The sequence below is a fragment of the Cuculus canorus genome, chromosome 6 (genome assembly GCF_017976375.1).
Source record: "Cuculus canorus isolate bCucCan1 chromosome 6, bCucCan1.pri, whole genome shotgun sequence".
Taxonomy (NCBI): domain Eukaryota; kingdom Metazoa; phylum Chordata; class Aves; order Cuculiformes; family Cuculidae; genus Cuculus; species Cuculus canorus.
Genome location: NC_071406.1, coordinates 23818687 through 23842727, shown reverse-complemented (window position 1 = coordinate 23842727; position 24041 = coordinate 23818687). Strand labels below are relative to the sequence as shown.

General features: G+C 42.2%; 1 protein-coding gene across 1 annotated transcript in view; it reads left to right on the top strand.

Moving 5' to 3' along the window:
- The first annotated feature begins 240 nt into the window (after positions 1–240).
- Positions 241–24041, top strand: part of CHN1 (chimerin 1) — a 100831-nt gene continuing 77030 nt past the window's right edge. Inside the window, exons 1-2 of the mRNA XM_054069760.1 lie at positions 241–523; positions 22164–22202. Coding sequence (XP_053925735.1) covers positions 256–523; positions 22164–22202 — 307 coding nt within the window. The 5' untranslated portion in view covers positions 241–255. The remainder of the gene's footprint in view (positions 524–22163; positions 22203–24041) is intronic.

Below are 24041 nucleotides of genomic sequence, written 5' to 3'. Positions count from 1 at the left end.
TCATTGTGCCCCTCGGTGAGCTCAGGTCTGTCCTTTGTTCCTGCTGCGGGACTGTCCGTTCAATACTTGATTTGTTCCCGTTTCAGCCAGTAAAAAGCTGAACTCCTGTTACACTCACAGTCTTTTCTACCTGCGAGCTGGCCGAGAGTCGATGCTTATCACCCTTATTATCGCTTAAGCTCACCGTTCCCTCCCTTACACCGATTTGCCCCTTCCTTCCGAGCCAGCATCCCGCGTCGGTGGCGCCGGGGCCGAATGCTCCGCACACGCCCCGGGGAGGCCCCGAGCGGCGCCGCCTCGGCCGCGCGGGCGATGCTCGGCGCGGGGATGCAGGAGCCGGGATGCTCTTTGTGCCGCGTTGCCACGGGAACGGCGGGAGGCGGGGCGGGCGGCAAAGATGGCTTCGGGGGGCGGGGAGAGGAGGAGAGGGGGCGCCCCCGAGTGTCCCCCCGCGTCCCCGCCCCGCGTCGTTGCGGGCGCGCCCCGCCGCCCCCCGCCGCCGCGATGGCTCTGACCTTGTTCGGTGAGTGGCGGCCGCCCCATTGTCCGCGGGGAGGGCGCGGGCGGTGGGACGCGCTCCCCTGGGCTGCTCCGGCCGAGGGGAGTCGCGGTCCCGGGGGTTCGAGTGCGGGCTCGGTGCTGGCGGCGCAGCCCCGAACGGGCGTGGGAACCGGCGTGGGAAACCTGGAGTTCAACTCTCGGACGGGGGGGGTTCCCCGAAGGAAGGTTATCGAGCCTTTTTTGAGCTTAATTTGACAGCGGGGAGGGAAAAAAGAGCTACAAAGCGCTGCGAGCAGCGTTGGGTAAATGCAACAACGCAAAGCAGAAATTAGCTACAGAAATTGGCTTCTGCAAAGCAGAAATTAGCACAGTAATAATTAAGAAAGAGACCGATGCACCTTTTAAGCGAAGGAAAACCGTGGGGAGAGTTACAGCCAGTGACTAACATCAGCACAGTGTTAACAGGATAATCGGGATACTCTGTCTTCTAAGAAGCTTGTGCACCAGAAGTGGTTTCTAGTGATCAGGTTTAAGTGATAATATGAAGTCTCTTTGTAGTGTTTAGTCTGTGAATATTACTTCCCGTGTAAATAAATTGTTTGGTTTCATTAAGGGCAGTGGGTAGAAACTGGAGAGGGGCAGATTTAGACTAGACGAAAGGAGGAATTTCTTCACCATGAGGGTAGTGAGGCACTGGCACAGGCTGCCCAGGGAAGCTGTGGCTGCCCCATCCCTGGAGGTGTTCAAGGCCAGGCTGGATGGGCCCTGGGCAGCCTGGGCTGGAGGGAGGTGTCCCTGCCCAGGGCAGGGGGGTTGGAACTGGGTGATCTTTAAGGCCACTTCCGACTCAAAACTATTCTATGACTCTATGATTCTGTGATTAGTCTCATGGTTCTTGGGCTGGTAAATTTATTTCAGAAATAAAAACATTCTCACGCGTTTTCTTAAGGTTTAACACTTGTTATGTTATTGTGGCATATTAAGCTCTGTCTAAAACCAAGTTTTGCACATGTTGCAAAACACCTCTCTGTAGATGAAATCTTTGTGGTATTAGATTTAGCCACGTGCCGTCATTTGAATTTATATTTCCTGCCTGAGTTTTTCAGGATACAAATCATAGCTCACAGTGGAGGAAAACCATCTCCATCATTTCAGGCCTGGTGTTGTTCCCATGGACTCTCGGGGAGCCGGTGCCGGTGCAGCGGGTGCTGTCACAGGGTCAGTCGCAGGGTGGGCTTTGAGCCCTTCGGCTTGGGGGTGAGCACGGGCAGCGCTCCAATGGCAGATTGGCTCTTTGTGAAACAGCCCCCTGGGCTGCACTGCATTGCATCATTGCAACTGCAGCTTGTTAAGAAAAGGTGATGGTTGTTACACAGGTGCTCAAGGTGAGCATAGTAGATGCCTCTAACCCGTAATCAAATTTTTAGGCTACTGAAAATACACACCTATCCCATGATGAGTAGTTAATGTGTCATTACCATCTTTCGCTGCAAAATTAAGAAAATTCAACTTCAGCTTTTAAATAAAGTGGCGTTCCTAAGTCAGGAACCTCTTTATAAACTTATGTGACCTGGAGTGGCTTTGTTGTTGTTGTTTTGTTGTTTTTAATTCATGTGTATTTTATCTGCTTAATGACATTACTAATATAAATTTGCCTTGCAAAGTAAATTGAATTAGTTGTTAGAGTTGTTGGAGTAAATGACATTGATACACGTGAAAACTAATGAGCAAAGGGAAGATCGAGTGGGATGCCCTGCTGTGTGTAGCTTTTAAATAATGTCATGCCACAGGTAAAAGCTCAAGGTTTCACCCTTTTAAGAAAACACAATAAAATGATGCAACTAATAAGACTAATGGGTGTTTAATGAATGAATATGATGCCTTTCATAAATGCAAATGCTTCAGGCTATGTCAAAAGCTACGAATGCCAGAGTGTGAGTGTGAGTTGAGTGAATGCAGAAAATGTGCAGTATGTTTGCAGATGAGGTTGTGATTAACTTACAGCTGAGTTACCACAGCTTCGCGTGTTGCTGTGTGTCCTCTGAACTGAAGTAGCTTGCCACACTTAGTCTCTTAGCCTGTAACAAAGACAAACCAAAACCATGCTTGCTTTCAACTTCAGCAGCCTTCAGCCTTTATTTTGAGGATAATCCACTGAGTTTGCCAGGTCCTTTTCAATTAATGTGTGTATGTGTGTGAGCACAGCAAGAGGGAGGAGATGGGTAGGAAGCGATAGGAAATGTTGTAACACGCTTTCTCCATGCTGTTGGTCCTGCTTTATAGCTATTTCGGTGCATAGGCCAAAGACTGTAGTAAAAGGGGAGAGAACATGAGAGCAGGGTGTCACTGTCATGGACTCTGGATTAAAATGGACACACGGTTATCAGACAATTGAAAGGTCAGGCATGTCTTATATTTTCTACTTGGCCGAGTGGCTGGGGGTTTCCTGTACTGTTGTAGGTTGCCCATTGCTGCTATCCTCAGAGCAGCACCACATAGCTCCTAGAGCACTAACTGCCCTTTTCACTTCTGGGGTGGCATCTGGAGACTTTCCAGAAAGTTGATTGAAGAAAAGAGCTTTTGGTGTATCAGCAACAGTTTTATGCTACAGAAAAAGACTCTTACCGTTTGGCAATATGGGTCTTCTGATTGATTCTTCCTTTTCATCTACAGCTTATTGTCCAGATTATGATGCAACATTAAAGCATATAGGAAGAAAATGTCAAGATTCTTCACTTTCTCGGTCTTATTAGAATATTAGTTATTTTTAAAATTCTTTTCTTCATCTTGTCGTATTCCCCCCCATTCATGACCTTCCAAGGCATGCTGTGCTGACTGTTGGCTGTATGGGATGTGGTAGGGAGTTGCCCATGTTTCCACAGCACAGTGGTAAAGCTGATGAGGCAGTGCATGGTGTGGATTATGAGAGAGAGGAGGTCAACTGCTCCACAGAGGTGGAGAGAAAGCTACCCCTGTTGGAAGCAGTCAGAGATGGGAGAGCACAGAAGTTGTTGGCTGAAAACATGCCTCTGCTACATGTCAGTCAGTTTGGCTACATCAAACAAGGGTGTCATCCCAAAAGGGTTCATAGTTATGGTGGCAGGAATGGCCTGTTGTGACCCCAGGTGGTCACCCACATGTGACATAGCCTTTTTGTTTGATCTAACAGAGGAAAGAAGGTCCTTTACTAGAAACGCATTAGTAGAAGACTGGAAGGCAGTCAATATGTCTGAGAAAGGAAGAAACAAATGCTATCTGATCTGTTTGTTTGTTGCAAATAATAGATGCAATGAATTTGATATTCATATTTGTGAATCGCCTACCAAGAGTTGGCAGGGATTTTAAAAATATCTTTGTCCACAAAACAGTGCAGAATTTCACACCTGGTGTGGATAAATGTCTGAAACTTGAGTGGATGTCCAATTCTAATGCCATTTTTCATCCAACAGCGGATTCACATTCCCTTGCAAAAGGCTGTGGTGGTTCCAGATGTAGTCTTTTTTTTTTTTTTTTTTTTTTTTCTTTTTCTCCCTAACTACAGCACAAAGTGCAGTGGCTTCCTGCCCAGCCTTCATGGAGCTGGGCTGAAGCCACTTGCTATGTTTAGCAGGGGAGCAGCTAAAGGATACCTACCGGTTTTGCACTGCTGAATCCCTGTCGGGGTGGCAGCTTCAGAGAGACAGGAAGAGCAATCAGTTATGTTTCTATGGCTGGACTTCCTACGGCTGTTAATACCCTAAGCTGTGAGATCTGCAGTGATGTGGCTGAGGTGTGTGCTGTCATTCCGCTTGGATGGCTTAAGTATAGAAAAGATAACAAACAATGAGGGGAAAAAGGAGGGAAGTGTTAAATTAATCTATTGCTAAGGCCACTTGCTTTTGTCTCTGGATGTCCTGAGAAGTGTTTAAAGAAAGTCATCATTGTACTTCTGAAAGAAAAATATTTTTGTTATGTTTTAATGCTTGTGAGTTGTCCTTATGTTTTATGAATGCCCTTTCTGTTCATTTGTTTGCTCATCAGCTCTCTTGTGTGAACAAAAGAAGACATTTCAAAGCGGCCAGGAGAAATCTTCATGGACATATTTGTCATTAGTTATTCATGCTCTTGCCTTCTCGCTCAGAGCCTGCCAATGGATGAAAAGTCACCCTCCTGAATACTGGTGGTTAGCGACTAAGGAGGAAAGCAATTCTTTTTTAATCTTTGAAGTGCTTGCACTCTGAGTGGCTGCAGATGAATGGGATTAGCGACAGAGCTGTAGTCAGCATGACAGATATGGTTATTTAAGGAGATGATGAACAAGGGCAGTTTTAGAGAAATTTATAGGGAAAAAATCAGATGAAAAGAAACAAGACGTACAGTGCTACAGGCAGGAAGGGTAGGGACAAAGAAAGCAATTATACCTCCATTTCAGGTGTCTATACATTGTTCAAAGAGCCCACAAATATTAATTTGCCCACTTAACGGAATTCCTTTCCACAGCTGTGAGCTGTGGTGTCATATCGCACAGAAGTAATTTTCTATGAATCTATTTACTACTATGTGTGTGAAGCAAACCTTTTGAAATAAGTTCTTCCATACTTGAAATACTAATTAACAAATGACTGTTTTAAGTTCTGTGCATCTGTGATTGCTGTTCTGCATGCAAATTGTACTGACTGTCTTGCAGCTGCTTTGAAAGGTAGGGTATGCTTATGTTGGAACAAACACGTTTCCTAATGTGACAGTTTTAGAGAGAAATCAATTAATTGTTCTCTAAATACATGTTTTTCTTACTTAGGGAAGGCTTATAAATTTTAGAGTGTTTGGTTAGCTTTTAGTTTGGTTAGAAAAGTACATGGAAAATAAATGTTCCTCTGAAAAATGGCTCATAAGAGGTAATGCCTGTGGGTTCTCTGCAGGATTGGAAACACTAAAAATTAATCTGCTTATTTCTTGTCATATGTGCAGAGTCTTCTAAGAGCAGGAAGTAAGAAGATGACCTACAATTTCAGTTGTTTTCCTCTGTATTTTTATATGTGACCCTCAACTATGCTTAAAACTTGTGGCTATCTGTGATGGTAAAAGTTTACTGGCCCAGCCTCTTAGCTAAAGGATTGGTTTGTCAGAAAAGTGTTCTTTGAATCTGTTCCTTAATTGAAGTAGGTAATGGAAGTATGTTCATGGAACCGGAGTATTTATAGTAGGGCTTTTGTTGCCACAGGGAACATAAATGTGGAGTCCTATAAGAATGGTACCCATCACTGATGCTTCTGGGACAAAAAAAAAATGCATAAAGGACTTCACTGCCCATCTTTTCAAAGAGCATATGTACCCCACATTGCACTGCCTATGCTAGATCTTTTTCACCAGTAAAGCAGTGAATTCAAAGTGGTCTTTTTAACCCTATTACAGTAGATACTCTTGAAATTTTCAGCCCTTGCTTAAAAAACTTTGGCTTCATTCAATATTGACTGACACAGGCTAATTTTAAAGGAGATTTAAATAATTCGACAAAACAATCTAGGGACATTAGTACAATGTTGGATTTATTTATTTATTTATTTTTACAAGATACAAAAGTTAAGGCAGTTTGCTAAGAACGGAAGCTGTGTTGGAGATAGCCTCAGTCTTCCGACTCCTGCTTCTGCATCTGGGAGGAAAAGTGTCCAAGTGCTGAGAACCACAAGATTATTTTCTCCTAGATGCTGTGCTAACCTTACCTAATTTATAGAACCTAATGAAGCAAATAAGGAGAGCAACCTTGAAAAGGTTTTGCTGGCAATGCAATTTCAAGAAAAAAATCAAGAGGGAAGCATGCATAGAAATTGGGTCTATTAACTAGTAAATTGGTATCAATTGATCAAATATCAGAGAAGTGATGCACTTACAAATGAGGATGAAAAAATTTCAGTCATGGCTTCTCAGCACTTAGAATAAAAGTGTGCTTTATGCAGTGGCTGCTATAAAATTGTGATTTCTCTGAAGTGTGAATATTGTTTAAGAATCTTAAAAAATCAGAGATTTGAGGATTGTTGCTGAAGCTGGGAAGGGCTTGTCCAGTCGTGTGCACAAGTAATGAATTAAGATGAGGTTTTGGAATTTTATCCAAAGAGGTTCTCTTGTGATATCATCAGCTCAAGCACACCATTGAACAAACGTATCCCTTTCCTCCTTGGCATCAAGTGACCTGCTAGGAAGCGGAGGCAGTCTGCGTAGCACAGAATCTCATCTGACAGTGCTGAAGTGAAATACACTCAGGATCTGAGGATCCAGGAAGAGTTCCCAGGCTTTGCTGATGCATGCTTCATGTCAGATAGCCGAAGACTGATGTTTCAGGTCTAAGCCTGTGTTTTCTTCTGTTTGTTTTGGACTCAGCTGATCCTTTCTGCCTTGCTGGACTTGGGGACTTTGTTTTCTTACTGATTCTCTCCAAGAGCTCCTAAACATTTTTTTTAGATGTGTGAAGAAATTTCTGTGTGATAGAAACCGTGTCTTATGTCAAGAAAGGAATATATTTCCATGTAATGTCTGTATCGTAGGTATGTCTTAAATACTACTTTAATCAGCAAACCCAAAGCGTGAACCTGATACAAGCCTTTTGCAAAACTGTGTTACTTTTGTCAAATAAAAGGACATTAATCGGGATCCTCCAAGGGTGCAGGCGTAGGTAACTGCTTAGTGGAGTCTCAACAGTCAGCTGCCTGTTGTTAGACAATTCTTTCTCCTTTTTCAGAACTTGGGGCTTAGCATCTGCATCTCAGGCTATTTAGCTGCTCCACCTTGTGGACAGAGATCACACCGTTCTGCAGAAACGTGTCTTCAGAGGAAACAAAGCAAAGCAGACAAGACTGGCCCAAGTGCAGGTTTATAGTTATTAATGGAATGTGAGATGCTTCCTGCTTCCTTGTAATATAATAAACTGGCTCGGTTGTCGTTTCAGTGGGTTGGTTTGTGTTTGCCTTGCACATCTTCATTAATGTTTTTTTGAGTCTGTCTTGAAATAGTGAAAAGTGTCATTTAAAGTCACTGAAATATTTGGTTTTCTATAGTGTTTAACAGTTCTGCCAGGACTTTGTAATTCATGGCATCTGGGCCTCAAGCTCTCGTTGGCCATACCCAGGAAGATGCTGGGGAGACTTCCTGCAGTTCTCCACACCATTCCCAAGGGTTTAGCTGTCATTGGAGTGGTGGGTCAGTGTCCCAGTTTCAGTCAGGGGGAGGAGGGTTGATCACACCCGGTGGAAAGCCAGGAGCACTCACTGTGTCTGCAACAGCCTCTGTGAATGCGAGAGTGCCAATTGACATCTGACATTTCCAGCACTTAGAATATTTGTTCATCCTCTGTCTGAATGAAAAAGGTAACATTTCTGAAATTATTTTGTGTTTTCTGGAAAATGTGCTTGTAAAATCCTGTTTGTTCCTGTGAGAGTCCGATTTCCCTGATAAGTTTTGATTCATTGTTCCCCCAGTATATTGTTGTCTTTTGCTTGCATTTCTGCAATGAGTATCATGGAGAGACCTGGGCTGTGACCGTCAGGGCTGGTTAGAACTTCTGGTTAGGATTTTGTTTAATGCTGGTGGGGTGTGATAACGTGGTCTGACTTTTCACATGACCAAGACTGTGGACCACTGTCTAAGACCGCAAGCTACACCTTGCTGCTCACAGGGAGCAGGTGACTGTGCTTTTGGTCTTGGTCATCTCTGTGAGGAAGCCCACTGTCACATCCATCTTTGGTACAGGTGGCAGGACCTGGCTCTGTCGAATACATTGGGTGCTCCTGGTGCTGATTGGAGGTGGTGGTTCCCTCTCTGCTGCACTCCTGTTCTGTACAATGGAGCACCATGTAGCAAAGGCTTTGAGTACTGCTGCTTGAATGGAGGAGAAGGTATGGAATTGTTTCTTGTGCAGAGTAAATGGTGAACTGTGAAAAAAAGGAGTAATAGTACAGTTCAGAAAACCAGACTGTTTCAGTGCAGTACCTAACTGTTCCTTGCTGCTGTCACATTGGCAGGGTACAAGTCATGGCAGAGGGCCTGGAACTACATGATCTTTAAGGTTCCTTCAAACGCAAACTGTTCTATCATTCTATTAAGTCAGTCTGCAATGCTGAATTAGTGTCTGATACGTATACAATTCAGAGGAGACTATAAAAGTTACTGATAATTTTTTGGTAGGGCAAATCTTCCATACTTTTTCATCTGCACTTTATGGTTTCCATATGAATCTGGACACAGTGCTTCACAGCAATCTTGGGTCATTTTTCATTTAAAAAAACAACCAAATAAAAAATCACCAACAAAAAACCAACAAACAAAACAAAAGCCCAATCCACAAAAAGCCCCCAAACAGGATGTAGCTCTTCCTCGCCTCTGTCTTAGTGGCTAAACATGCACACATGGATATATCCTTCCAATAGAGGAAGCATGGTTTTGACACAGCAGTTAATTTTACTGACTTCCTTTTCAGGTTTTTTGAAGAGTATATTTATGAATGGGACTTGAAAGTGTTCAAAAAAATCTTCACTGGTTTAACAGAGGCAGAGGAATATTTCAAAATAAAATAGTGATTCTTCCCCCTGTGAAAACATTCAGAAACTTTTGTGTTGCAGGTTGTTTAAATGCCAGAACTTACATGGTAAAGGAATTGCATTGGCTACTTTTTTTTTTTTTTGAGAAATAACATTAGTAGTGTAACAAGGTAAATATTTGCAAGTGTGTAAAGGAAAGTTACCTACCCAAAAAAAACAACAGTAGGGGAGGAGACTTGTCACTTTAACAGTTGAGTTCCTTCTGTAGCTGTGCTGCTGCTTCATTGTAGTTCTTGAGGAGCTCCTGGCTGCACTGCACATCTGTCCACTTCCTCATGGTTTCTAAGTAGGCTGTGGTCACAGACGCCCGCCAGCTCCCTTACCTCCCCCTCCTTGGTGGCAGAGCAGCAAGCTTACTGGTAACTCAGTGGAGCATCTCTTATTCCCTAGCTTTTATTGAAACTGATATATAGGAAGATACCACCTTGATCCACCTCCAGCTGTTTCAGACCAAAGAAATGCTTTGTTGATGGGGTAGCCCTGCTGTTAGATGTGACTCTTAAAGGTAAAAATTCTGCCTTTTTTTGAAAGGCATCTTCCTTCTCCCATTGCTGTGTAAGAGCAGCCATGGAAGACGTAGGCAGGGCTTGCTGTGTCTTAGAGCTATATTAGCATTTGCCCTTGTTTCTGTTTGGAAAACCTGTTTATCACAATCTCTGACAACTGCTTTCTGCCTCCTGGCAGTTCCCATCTAGCCACGAAGGCAGGGTAGGACCATTTTAAACTATAAACTGGACTTTCAATCTGTTACATCCTGCAGGTCTCTGTGTGTCTCTCTACTCATGTCTTTTCCTGTGCTGCCCATTGCCAGAATAGAGTTCTTTTTATAAAGTCAGAGTGAAACTAAAGGTACCAAAAGAGCTGCTACCCAGAAAGGCAGTGCTGTCTGGGTCAACAAGACTTGGGAATAGAGATGCTGATCTTTGATCTGTAGGGTGGTCTCATCCGCATGGGTCTCTGCTTTTCTTGCCAGCAACTGTTCTTATTTTCTGTTTAGATGTCTTGTTCTGTAGGACAAAGTCTGCTTTTCCCTTGTGGACATTCTCATGGGATCTCAGTTCCAGTATGGATGCATCAATATCCCAGAAATGCAGCTAAGAATTTTTGAAAGCTTCATGTTTAACACTGTGCCATGATAAAGTGAGAGGTAGTAACCCAAATTTCCATTATTTGTGGACCAATTTGTTTTTTTTTTAATTAGTGGGAAAAAGGAAAAAGAACTTCAAAACTGAGACAAGAAAACCATCTAAAATAATGTCGTGGAGGGGGAAAAAAACCATATGGAGTTACTCAGAAAAGGACTTGGAGGTTATCTCCAAGCATTGATTATACTGAGCTTTCCGGCTGCTCTCCAGTTCCTGCTGAGTGGTGAGAAACCTTTGTGTTGAGCTCTCCTTCCAGCAGCCTGTTCCCAGCTCCCCTGCCGGCAGAGAGCTCTGCCTTCACCTTCCCAAATGCAGATGGTACTGAGGACGAATGGAGGGCCCATGCAGACAACCTCTCAGTGCTTCCACACCTGCTAAACCACCTTAGAGACTATCATTTGGCTGCTGTTACGGCCTCACAATGAGTTCGGTGGCGCAGGAGTGGACCTGGAGCACAGCTTCTGCACAAACTGGAACTCGCACCTAATCTGTCTTCTTTCTCTGGTTCCTGCCTAGTGCAGCAGTGCCAAGGAGGAAGAGTTATGAAAAAGGTGGATTTAACGCTATAAACAGGGAGAGGCTGGTGTGTTAGTACTTTTTGCCGTAGGTCTTTGACCGCAGTTACAATAGTGAGCCACAGCGTTGCAGAAAAGGAATATGAAGTGTTCGGCTTTTCTACCTGGAGCATCCTACTTTGTGCCACTGGAGGCCTCCTGGAGGTTTTGTATGAAAACAGGAAGGGAAGGAATGACATTTGCAGCTTTCAGATTGGGGGAAAGCTCACAGCAACTGGAGAATGCCTTTTGGAGTGAAAACTTAATTCCAATTCAAGAAAAGGCACATTGTGTCCATTCCCCTTTTTCTGACCCTGCCAGTAATGTTTTTTAGGAGTTTCCTTCATGGCACTATAAAAAATGATCGTGGTTCCAGGCAAAGGTACTTTACTTGGTAGTCTGTCCTCCTCCTCCCAGCAATGAGCGTTGATGTATTGCATCTGTTCTGGAAATAAGGACGTAAATACCAGCCATATTTTTGCATGAGCAATGGTGTGTGTTATTGACGACTATTTTAGAAAATGAAAAATCTGTTTGTAATAAGAATCATAATAGGTTTGTTATAACTGTGATGGTCTAAGAATTTAAATGGGTTGAGTTTGGGAAAGGAGAGGCAACAGCATCTATTAGACCATCTGACACAGTTAGAGAGACGTGCCTTGGAACATTTGAGTCCGTCTTGAAGCCAGTTATAACGGCAGTCAAAAATCAGATCTGCTCTTAATTTTCTCCGTGTGATTCTGATTTTGCCTGGGCTGCTAATGGGTGGCTTTGTTTTGTTTTGCTTTGTTTTTATCCCCCAGGAGGCTAATGAATGCGTAGCAGCTCTCTTGGTCTAAAATGCAACGGAGAACAAGTTCTCCATAGATTTTTACCAATGACTAGGGAAGCAGGGTCTGTGTTATGCTCTTTTGTAGTGGTTCAGATTTTGGTAAAACCACAACCCTCTATTTGAAAAAGGATTTTAGAACATGAAAGTGAATGTAAGTTCATTATTTCAGTGCTATATGTGCAAAAAAGTTCGAAGTGATAAAACATGCCTCCCCATTCAGCAAATTAGGGCATTATGCAATGGATGGAGGGGTTGTATTTCACAAGTGCCCAAAAGCTCATCCTTTATTTAGGGTCTTTTCTGTTCAACCTTGACTGGACAGCCTTCTTTCTCAGGGCAGATTATTAATTGACAGCTAGAAGACACTTTTTATACCACACCACACTTCATATTGACCACTCAGAATATTTGTGTAATCAAGCTCCAATCAATATTACCTGTTGGATGTGTTAGAGAAACAAAAACAGAAATCTGTTTTTGGAAATGCTTGAGTCTGTGGCTTTAACAGTTGCCACTGGCTTGAAGTTATGGTAAATCTGATGTGCCGTTGTTGGTATTAATGTTTGGACGAAGTAAAACAAGTAATGGGAAATGAGCTCGGTCTCTGTGCAGGCAGACTTTTAAAATAGGAGATAATGAAGGATTTGTGGAAACTAGGCAAGGAAATGTCAAACGGTAAATGTTTTCTTCTACGTTATCCCTTGCAGCTGTTGGAATAAGAGCAGTATAACAGCAATAGCCTTGACAGGTATTTCTCCTGGCTTCCAAGCAAACTTTGCTGACCGTGATCTAAACAGCATCTCCAATGAAAATCAGTCTCGATTTAAACCAGGGAAGTTTGATTACGGTGTTCAAGCTTGTCCTATGTGCTGTTACTCTGAATTGCTCCAAGATTTCACTGCACCGATATAGAAGATAATTGGACAAATTAGCTGGCAAATCTAAAAGGTGCAGTTCATCCAATGAAGTCATATTTCTGTCGATTTTGAACTTGCAAAATTAGTTTGCAAAAGATCTTTCAAATAACCCCTAGGGAGGATGAGACACTGCTTAAGTCATTGGTCCAGAACTTTGGGGCTGCAGCCAGCCATAGTCAGTTCTGCCACAATGAGTTGAAGGGAAGGGAAGGGAAAGGAAGGGAAGGGAAGGGAAGGGAAGGGAAGGGAAGGGAAGGGAAGGGAAGGGAAGGGAAGGGAAGGGAAGGGAAGGGAAGGGAAGGGAAGGGAAGGGAAGGGAAGGGAAGGGAAGGGAAGGGAAGGGAAGGGAAGGGAAGGGAAGGGAAGGGAAGGGAAGGGAAGGGAAAGGAAGGGAAAGGAAGGGAAAGGAAGGGAAAGGAAGCTGGTTTTCTTTGAAATAGATAAATTGAAGAGGCATATTTGATTTCAACAACATTTTCAATTCAAAGTTGTTTAGTCTGTAAACCAGACATCTCAGGATACCTATGAGTCTGTAGAGCTGTCATAACTCCTGTAGCAAGATAAATCAGAGTTACAGACAGCTGTTGTTGTATCTACAGCAAACCCACAGAGCCATGGTAGCCAGGTAGCGGTTCCCATTGGGTCTGTCTTTTGTTGGGAAGCAAAGATAGGGTTCCCAGAAATGCTGAAAATCAGCCACAGCCTGTTTTCTGGAGGCAAGATAACCTGCTGGAAATGGAAAGCACCATTAAAAGCTGTCTTTGTTAAATGCCCACAAGGTGGCACTTGTCGTCTTTTTACCTCTTTAAGGTCTAAATTTTTATACTTGCAACAACATAAAGAAATAATTTTAGAGGTTTTGAAACTTTAACAGTGAGTTAACTGTGCTTTCACGGGAGAGGTATTTCCCACCCCTCCATTAAACTACAGGCAAAAGACAGACGACAACTGCATTTTGCTTGTTATCATTGCACATGTGAAAATTTCAGCTTCAAATTAAAAATTAACTTTTTTTGTTATAAAAGATTTTAAAATTTTTTATTTGTCATCATTCGTGTAGTCAGATGCCACTACTTATCTGGCAAAGAGGGAAAAAAAAATTAGTACTTGCTTCCTTTGCTTTGGCTAAATGAAAATCTAGAAACAATTTATTTGCAACCTACTCTAATCACTTAGAAGATGCATTCATTTAACAGTAGCAGTGCCTGTGATAGGCAAAATATTACTCATCAAAATTTCCCCATCATTCATAAAGAGGCAATAATAGTAGATCTGCTAATAAAAGGTGTTGAACTCAAGCTATTTTTGGTGGGTCTCTCATTCCGCACCATTATAAGCATTTCCCCAAAATTTATTGTTGCCAGATCAGATGTTTATAGAAACCAGGAAAAAACAGGATGGTAGTGTCGTCTTTTCTTCCCCGGCCCTCCTCCTCCCCACCCTCAGATTGATGGGATTCTTCAGAGCATGCCCGTCTTTAAGCCCCTTCATGTTTGCTACAAGTGTTTTCTTGACTCCTGCTTGGTTGCATTAGGGAAATGGCAGTAGCCCTTGTAGCATTCTGAGGCATCGTTTGCACTAGCTTTCTCTTGATCATTTTTACTACAGTAATAATTAGAAATCTAATTGTACTTGTTTGGAGTGGTATAAGCAAAAATCATATAAGGATGAAAGAGCAGAGAAAAATACATTCTGTTGCATTAAAAAAATTCCTAGGGCACAGTGTGTGTGATGCAGTGCCATGCTGCAGCCAAAGGGATGCTTTCGTTGGAAGTGCCCATTCTCACTGGTCTGTGTCTTTCTCTTAGACTGTATTGTACTCTGGTTCTTCTCCCAGATAGGAATGCCTTTCGAAAATGTGAAGAAAATACATTCAGCTGTTTTCTTGCTTAAATAACTTGAACACAATTTCATTTTTAAAATCCAAGGCTGACCGTGTGCGTTGAGATTTTGTGAGCATTGAGGAATAGGCAGCTACCTGCGTCAAAGGTCAGGCCAAATGAGTAAAACTTTGTGTAAGGGGAGTTGTGGCTGGTGGCTCTCCTCTCTGCCCATGGGCCCATGGGCTTGGGCGTGTCCCTGTGGATGGGTGGCTTTAGTGGTAGAGTGACTTTCTGGTGTGCCAGCTTCTCTGGGGAAACAGCTGGGTGCAGTTAAGCAGGCCACCTGTAACCTCTGCCTGCAAGTTGCCATCCCCTGGCAGGAGGCGAACCGCACCAGCTGGCAATAGCTCCTGTTTGGGCCTACAGGCCATTTGTCTCTGTGATCAGACTGGGTTTTAGTTTAACACCTACCAGCTACCCCACTCCGTCTCCCCACTAGCGTGGGTTGTATCAGCAGCACAGCCGGCTTGGAGCGAGGGACCCTCCTCTGGGAGGGTTGGCTCTTCACATGCAGCTGGGATGTGTGCAGAGCTGTCCCATCTGGCTAGATGTTAAAAGTGGGGGCTTCTTACGGGTATGGGAAGGTGGAGAAAAAAAAGATGGTGGATTATTTAGGAGCTTTTGCACTGGAGTTCCTTTCAGCACGTAACGGTGTCTGCCTGCCTACGGAAGAGCCTTGACGTGTCTAGAAGTTTTCAAAGTTGTTTGTTCATTGTTTTTGTGGGTTTTTTCCCTCCCTTGGTTCAAAGGAAATCATTTGCCAAGGATAACATTGAAGTAGCATCAAAGACTCAGTAACAGTCTAGAATTAGCATTCGTTGCCGTGTGTCATATAGCATATTTTATATTCAGGAATTAAGAGAAAATGTGGTGCTGACTGCCTGGGGTGTTCTCAGCCCTGCGAGGATCTTCCCATAAGCAGAGGAAATGCTGTGGTGCCCTAGTTGTAAAACCCCGCGTGTTTTCCAGAGGGCCTAAGCCATGTGTGCCATCAGGTTCTTGTCATTGCGTTTAGGGACTAATAGAACAACGTTACTTTTGGATTAACATCATTTTATTCAGTCACTTTTAAACACTTAAATTTTTTTTTGTAAATTAACAATATAATAGTTTTTATTTAAGGAAAAGGGAATATAGTTGCCCGAGATCTTTTAAAAAGCGTGGTGTAAGTCTACGCAAGGTATTTTGGTTGGTAAAATTATTTGTTACACCTCTGCTATGGAGAGGTGAAGACAGGACAAGACTGAGCCAGAGGATCATTTCCCTTTTTATATTCATGTGGAGTACTCGAATGCTGAAGAACCGTTTGTTTCCAAGAAAACATTCCATGCAAGGCAAGAAGGGTTGTCCATGGCTTTCTCTCTTGTTTGGCAAGCATCAGCTGAAATGAACTTCTGTGCAGCCTTTGGCAGCAGTGTGTGTTGTACTCTGCTTGCCAGGGCAGGGATGGGTTAGTTTCTGCAGGTCTCGGTGTGACAGGCTTGCTCTTTGCATCACGACTCTGCCTCTGTCCACTAGCTCACTATAGACCATCGTTTATCTTGCTGGCTGCTGATAGCAGAGAGGAAAATCCCAAGGTCTCGTCTAGGAGGAACAAAGGACCTTTAGTGTGTGTCCTTCCTTCTTCAGGACTTACGCAATAGACAGGGATATTTTGGCTGTTCTCTGCGCCTTCCACCCTGCTGCCCCCTCACCAGGAGCCGCCTGCGGTCACCGTCTCCTTCTGCCACCTGCTGCAACAGGACTTCTGCAAAATGCTTCCAGCGCTGCTGGGTGCTGTCACGGCCAGCAGTCAGCTTCTCCTTTTTACCCTGAAACCACAGTATTTGTAGCCCATCTGTTTTACTACCGTTGCCTAGGGCGGTGGCTGTATTCATCCTTTAATTACCTTAATGCTGTTTGAATTTTATTTTGGTTGGAGCGCATAAAAGCCCTAACAGCTAGGGCCTGCTTGGCTGCTGCATAAAATGTTTAATGATGGCTTGAACTTCGTTTCTGAAATGCTGTTGGCACTCATACTCTGAAAAATGAGATGAAATTACTTTTTCTGTTCAACTGCGCTGGTTTTGTGGCTTGAGAATCTCACCAGCAGTAAAACATTGGCTTTATTTCCGTGAATCGAGTGGGGTTTTGTGCATCCTTTGGGCATAGAGAAGGTGCTAACAAGCAAGATTTTGAGACTGAGGAGGAATTTTCTAGGTTGGTTTCTGGGCACAAAGAGGAGCCTGTTGTATGGGTCAGCAAATGGCCACATCTGCTGGTTGTGCATCTCTCCAGGACTTACTTTTTGACACATGCTGCTGCCAAACAAAGCAAGATTAGCATCTTAAAACACATGTTAAGACTTATTGGTTAGTGACTGGGCCATAGCTTACATAGCTTACAGAAGAATGTTTTATACTTTTTTGCATCTTTTCATATTTATGACTTACAGCATTCCTTGATCATAGATTGGTTCAGAAAACCAATCTTTTTTTTTTTTTTTTTTCTCCTGCTCATGTTGTGTTTTGTCCACATGGGTAAGAACTGGCCTCTTCCACGAAGTTCAACACCTGCGGCCTCACCTGTGTTCAACAGGGATATTGCTAATTAAATCAAAGTTCGTAGCAAGAGCTGCTGTGTCTGTAGGTAGCTGATTATTTCCTTCTAGACAGCATTCAGCTAATTTCCAGCATGACGCTACAGATCACTATGCTGCAGGGAATGACGCAGAGTAAAAGAAAAATAAAACTGAATTCTCTACAGGAAACCTCATGGTAAGTCCTCAGTTGCTTTATGGGGTTACCATGCATAGTTAAGCTGCTGCTGCTCTGCCGTAGAGCTGCCTGATCTTCAGTGGGGAGAAAGAAGGAACCATTTCAAGCAGAGAAAAACATTTTTATTCTTTCTATAAAAGGAATACACAGAGACAAGCAGTCTAAACAGTTTGATGCAATAGTAACAGTTTTCATGTTTGCCATTTAAATGCACACTGAAAGTACTGCAGTTGTCCAGATTTATAGAAGGGATGAAATGGAAATGGGTAAGAAAGAAGGAAAATAGCAAAGGGAAATGCTACATTTTAATGTCACAATTAGTCACATTTGTGTTTATGGAAACTTCTGAGGTGCTCTCCTAGCATTTGTGTCTGCATATGAACTTCTCATAAATGGCTGTGTGATTTTCTGTTGGTAGAAGCTTCTTCTTTTGCAAGTGTGTATTTGTGATAATCACTCTGTGCTTTTCACTTCTCAGTTGCAGATAGTTCATGCCCAAAATGCATAGTTCCCTGTTTCTTCTTTTATTTGTGTGCTTAAAGGAGAGCATGCTGGGCCCAGAAAGCAACGCTCCTGCCCCACTGTGACATTTCTGTCTGGGCTATTGCCAGAAGCTTCTTCTTGGGCTGTTCTGGGCTTTTCTGCCTTTGTTTTCTGTGTTTAGATAGATTTCAAGGAAGACTTGAGTAGAGATGAGAAGGTTTGAGGATGAGATGCTGAGACGATAGGTAGGTAAGTCCTAGTAGAATAGCAATGGGGAACAAACTAAAGTGTTGCTTAAGCATGAGAGGTGAGGTCTTGTGTGCAGATGAAGGTTGCTAAGGCAAGGGAAAGTGAAGTTCTGGAAAAGAGAGGAAGAGTGTGTTTGGGGGGAAAGAAGATAATGGCTAGAAAGTGCTGAGAATTGTTTAAGGAATAGTTAGGGACCACTCCTGTCCTTCCTCATTGGACAGAGAAAGGGGAGAGACATAACTTGTCACATAGGGTGCGTAAAAAATGTAGGTCCATTCCTGAACTAGAGGTGCCAGCTGTTACAGGTTTGTGATAAGATGCTTGCTTCAAAGATGGGTTTGATTTTGCTATGAGTTCAAGAGCAAAAACTAATTCCATAGGGTAAAGAACTATAAATGTATTTTCATGTGTCCTGCAGCATTATTGCCCCCACTCCTTAACCTTGTTTATAGCTTTGGGTCTCAGTCAGATTTCAAGTAATGCATCAATTTAAGGTACTCTTACTCTTTTCTTTACACTTAGGTATATATTTATACCATCACAGGTCTATTTAGGACCTTGAAAGTACAGATTTGGGGCAGGCAGATGTTTCTTTTCTGATGTATTCCAGGCTGGAAAATTATTAGATATCAGTATGGATTCAGGGTAGAGAATTTGAAGTTGTCCCACTATATTATGTAAAAATATGCTTTTATACCCTTGTAATAAGAACAAAATTCTGGAGAATTAAAAAAATCTGTCATTGCTTGAGATAATGGGAAATGATCAAACATTTTTCACTTTTAAAGCTTAGGAAGACTATTCAGCACCAAAATCTGTCTGTTTGAAATTACAGCCTGTGTGCATAGACTGTGTGCCTGATCGAAAATGTACTTGCTGCTGAGAGTGAGTCATAGTGGCAGAAGCCTCACCAGTGCTGGTAGGATCAGTTCATGCATTTATGTTTTCTCTACCGCTTTAGACCTTTGGAGCGGAGCAGCTTTAAGCTGAATTGCATCTCACTTAAGGCAGAAAATACAGTTACAATAAAACATGATGCACAGCTTGTAGAAAACGATTTTATTTTATCAAGGAAACATTTAGCAGAGCTGAGATACTGTGCTGATGGGAGCTATAGAAAAATCTGAGAATTGACAGCACAGAGTTTATTGCATTAATTAGAAAGTGGTGCAGCGTTAGTGAGAAAATGTATTCTGGGTTCAGCATTTTCAGTGTTTTTTTTATCATGCCTTAAAGTGCTTTTTGGGTACGCTGGGTGCTTAATTGGAGATGCTGTATGTGGAAGCCTGAACTATCAAGGCCTTTTCCTAATAATGCATTTCAAAATACTGATGATGTGTTAAATGGGACCACATCGATTAATCCTTAAAAATGAGTATTTAACAGCTGGGTCTGATATTTATGCTTATTGTATTTCATCTTTGTGTAGTAGGGTTGTTTTAGTAATAGAAACATTCTTGCACAGAAACAAACACTACAGGCTGTCTACTTCACTCTTGCTAGTGTGCTGTAGTTGGTGCTACAGTATTTTATATCAGATAACTTTTTTTTTTAAGATCACGATAGAAATGACCTTTTGTTTTTTCATTGCCTCATATGGGACGGCCAGAGGGTATTCTCAGACATGTAAAGGCAGTAAAGCTCACCAATAGATGTTTCTAACAAAATCCTTGTGCACAGCTGCACAACATAAATCATTCCTTCCAATTTCTGAATGTTAAATGTTTGTTGTATGAAAGTTACTGCTGTTCTTGCCTGCCTTTAACAAGGTTTGGGGTTTTTTGTTTGGCACAAATATTTTTGCTTCCCAGTTTTATAATCCTGCTGCCCTTAGTCATAACAATTATATGGCTTGAGTGCGAGCAAGTATAGATTAGGCTGCCAAGATATTTGTATTTTCATAACAGTCAGTTCATATTTTACAAATACAGTGTGTTGTCCTTTACTAAAATTATTTATTTGTAAATTCAGCTGGTGCATATATTGCCAGAAAACAGGCTACAGCAAATGAAAATTCAGCTAGTGGGGGAGGAGTTGTCTTCTGGGACTAAACCCATTATTTTTACTTACACCTTTTGCCCTTTTTCCATGTGACATTGCAGTGCTAAGGGATCACGTTACAGTGCTTCTGGAATGAATCCACTGGCACTGCCTTAATTAAAAGTATTGAAGTAGGAATGAATAACCATGGCTGCCTCTGTTGCTGCTGCTTTTCTTTCACTGCCATAGTATAGTGTGGGCTGCTGAAGGGCTCTCTGTGGTTTCAAGGTGCTCTGGCCGATCCCCATGACGTGGTCGCTCATTTGCAGGACCTTGCAAAGATCAAACCCCATCATATTCTGGAAGATGGGTGTTTGACCAAGTGCTGCTTTAATAATAAAGTCATAATGAATTGTATTTATAAAAGCCACTACCACTGAGGTCGTGTGTGAGGACTGTGGATTTTGGAGCCCTCAGCACAGGAAGGGCATGGATCTGTTAGAACGAGTCCAGAGGAGGACCATGAAGATGATCAGAGGATGGAGCACACCTATATGAGGACAAGCGGAGAGAGTCGGTCTTGTTTAACCTAGAGAAGAGATGGCTCTGGGGAGACCTCAGAGCAGCCTTCCAGTGCTTAAAGGCACCTACAGGAAAGCTGGGGAGGAGCTCTTTATTAGAAAGTGCAGTAATGCGATGAGGGGTAGTGGTTTTAAGCTAGAAGAGTGGAGATTTAGATTAGACATTAGGAAGAATTTATTTACTATGAGAGTGGTGAGGCACTGGAACAGGTTGTCCAGGAAGTTGTGGATGTTCCAGCCATGGAGGTATTCAAGGCCAGGTTGCGTGAGGCTTTGAGCAACCCGATCCAGTGGAAGGTGCCCCTGCCCCATGGCAAAGGGGTTTGGAACTAGATGATCTTTAAGGTTCCTTCCAATCCAAATCATTCTACGATTGCACCCTCTTCGTGCAGAGTGCTAAAATACAGGGTAAAAAATTGAGCAAAATGTTAGCTCAGCAGGGTGGAGAGGGTGTTGGGTGGGTCTGAGCAAGCCTGTACCCATTAAACTGGAAAATAGTCCACTAAGCTGTAATTTAGATATGTTTTGACATGACTGTAGGTGGCAGAGATGGACTAAAACAAGTATATGAGGAAGGCAGATTGCTTATCTCAAGAGGAGGCAGAACAAAATCCTTTCCCAGCTTTGGCCTCAGTTTTGGAGGCCTTAAGGACTCTGGAGTGGAGATGCCACTCAGGCCAGAATTCAAGCAACAGGTTCCCAGATTGCTCGATCTTTATATAGCCTCATAATAAAACCAAGACGTTCGGGTTATTGTTGGATGCAGCAGGTGGTTCCAGTGAGCAGACGATTGTAAAGAGAGCTCAGAAATGAAAGCTGCGGCAGGAACAGCAGGACTGGCTGTGTGGTTGTCTCAGCTCATGACCCTGTGCTGTGCTGTATGGAGTAACTCTCACCAGCTCTGAGGTGGACAAGTACAGCATCTCGCAGAAAGCCTTCCTACCTTGTAGGATCAGAACTGAAGCTGATCAGTGGTAAAACAGTGAATCAGAGACAAAGTTTGCAACAGAGCCCTGAGCTCAGGATGTCAGATCAGTTGTCAGCAGGTCATAAGGGAGGCAGAGCTTAGAATACACTGCGATTTGTTTGGGTTTTGTTGGTTTTTTTTAAAAAACTATTTGAGAATTTAAGTTTGGGATTAGAAATATGCTAGTACTTTTTATATATACTGTCCGCTTCTAAGTAGAGCTTGTGCTCACCATGAAAAAAGCCTCCTTTTTTTCAAAATATTTCATAACGCTTACGTGCTTTGGTTTTGTTTTAGCTGTTGTTAATTGCTATCCAGAAGACGAAAAAGCTAATGGCAGAAATAAATTGGATGAAAACTGATTTATCGGTGTATAAATTGAGATTAAAAAAAAAAAATCTTTCTAGTGTAATTTAGAAGGGAACTTACAGATACATAAACACTAAAATAATATGCATACATCTTCCCTCCAAAGTATTTGGCTTCTGATCTGCATGTTTGCCATTTTGTAAATATGCTTCTATAGCTTTTATTCTATCTGGCTAAAGAAAACACCTTTCATATTTTCAGTCTCAATAAATAGGGGTAACTTCTAACAGGTTGTTCTGTACTGTGATAGTAAAAAAAAAGAAAATTTAGAATCTTGGTACAGTATTTATCTAATTAAATCTGCAAATGCATCTGCACAATTATTTCTCTGTTTAAAATGTTTCCAACACATCATTAAGATTTGTCATTTTTCTTTCAGATACTGATGAATACAGACCACCTGTTTGGAAATCTTACTGTAAGTATCTCACCTGGTTTTTGGTTTGGTTTGATTTGTTTGGTTTTTTTTCAGATCAGATCAGAAAAACTTTCAGTTGGATACTTTAAAAGATTAATTTTTCTTGTCATTAGAATATGAGTTTAAGAAGCATCAAAAGTAGAAGGATTCATTTGTGTTTAGAGATAGGTGCAGCTGTTTATTCTCAAGGACAAGTGAACGTGGGTTATTTGGAAAGGTAGGTTCTCCGCACTTTACCTAACATAAGTGGTCTCGCTCCCATGCACAACTGGGTTGTACTGGTTTGGCTGCCTAGACTGGGGCTTGCATAAAGTCAGCTCATCTCTTACAGTATTGCTTGCAAACTTCTGGGGCTCCTGTGCTTGCATCACTAGAGCGGAGATTTGAGCTGGTTAGAAACATGCAAAATAAATAGTTTTTCCGCAGAATTTGCTGATGTAGTAAAACGAGAGCATTTGTTTGCCCTTATGTGACAAAGCATAAGGAGTTTTTTTTGAAGCCCTGACTAGAAGGACCTGGTTTCTGCAGCTCTTGACTGTATGTGCCCTAGCAGTGAGGAAGCTGGCCTTGCAGGCTGCTTTAGTCCGGCATGCAGGGTGGTAGTCCAGGCACATTCCCCTGAGATCAGAATGCCACTGCCTTGGAAATTCCATAGCTTGCCAGTTTTAATTAAAAAAAAAAAAACAAAACCAGAAGACAACAACAAAAACCAAGACCAAACTTGCATGGATTTTTTTTTGCATTTAAAAGATCTAAAGGTATAAGGTGTTGTTTGGAAGTGCTGATGGAGGCTCAAGGAGATTGGAGAGAAACATGGGACACATGGCACTGCAGCAAAGCGTTGTAGCTTCTCAATAGTGTCTCACCTCTAAATTCTAGTTCTTTTTAGATAGAAAAGCAAAGATGTGAGACATTTTGAGACTTGAGGAACCACAGCAAGAAAGAAGAGTCTTATAAGCAGATTTTGAAAGCAGAATTTTTGTATGTTTATCACACTTAACAGTTTAGGAAAATCAGGCTTATATTTGCAGCTTTTGTATATATTCCCAAGGCTTGGTGTCTTCAGGCTGGCTAATTTACTCAAGCGACATTTCACATGATGAAAACGTTGCTCTGTAGAGACAGGGGAGATTTAGCGCCTGAGAAAATGTACATATTTCAAGAAGGTTTCCATCCTGCAGTGAAACAATCTTTTCAATCAGAGATTTTGGCTTGGTGAAAATCATGGTTAGAGAGTAAGTGTAAGAGAGCAGATTAAAGTACTTTTGTCTGCTAAAGTATACATACTGGAATTAAAAGAGCATTAGGAAAACAGCTTTTCTGTCACCTAGACCAGCCTTCTTTTAATGGCTGACAGAGGCGAGTTGTTTGTGTTCTGTTCCTGCCATTGCCAACCTGATGCATTCAAAAATCACGGTTAAGCCTTAAAACTCATAAATCAGTCTTCTTGTTTGGGTTTTGTTTCCAATTTTTGAGTTGTTAAAGTGATCATGAGTTACATAGTCAAGATGTTCTATGCAATATGAGCGTTAGAAGATTTCTGTAAATGAGAACATGTCTCAAGAAATTTCAAAGAGCTTAGGCTGTAAGTAAATAGTCAGATATTGTAAAATGGGTAGTAAAAATTACAGGAGTTGGCAAAACTGCCTATGCCTTAACAGTCTAGGAATGTCAGGGTCTCCTAAAATGCATTTATGTTAATTGAAGAAAATAGAAAGGCAATGTCTAAAAAAAAAAGGCTGAAGACTTTTAATTTGTCCACCTTCAGTGTTTTCTTTGAATAGATGACTTTGAATGTTTTTTTATAATTGCCAACATATGCGATTGCTGTCATGTAAC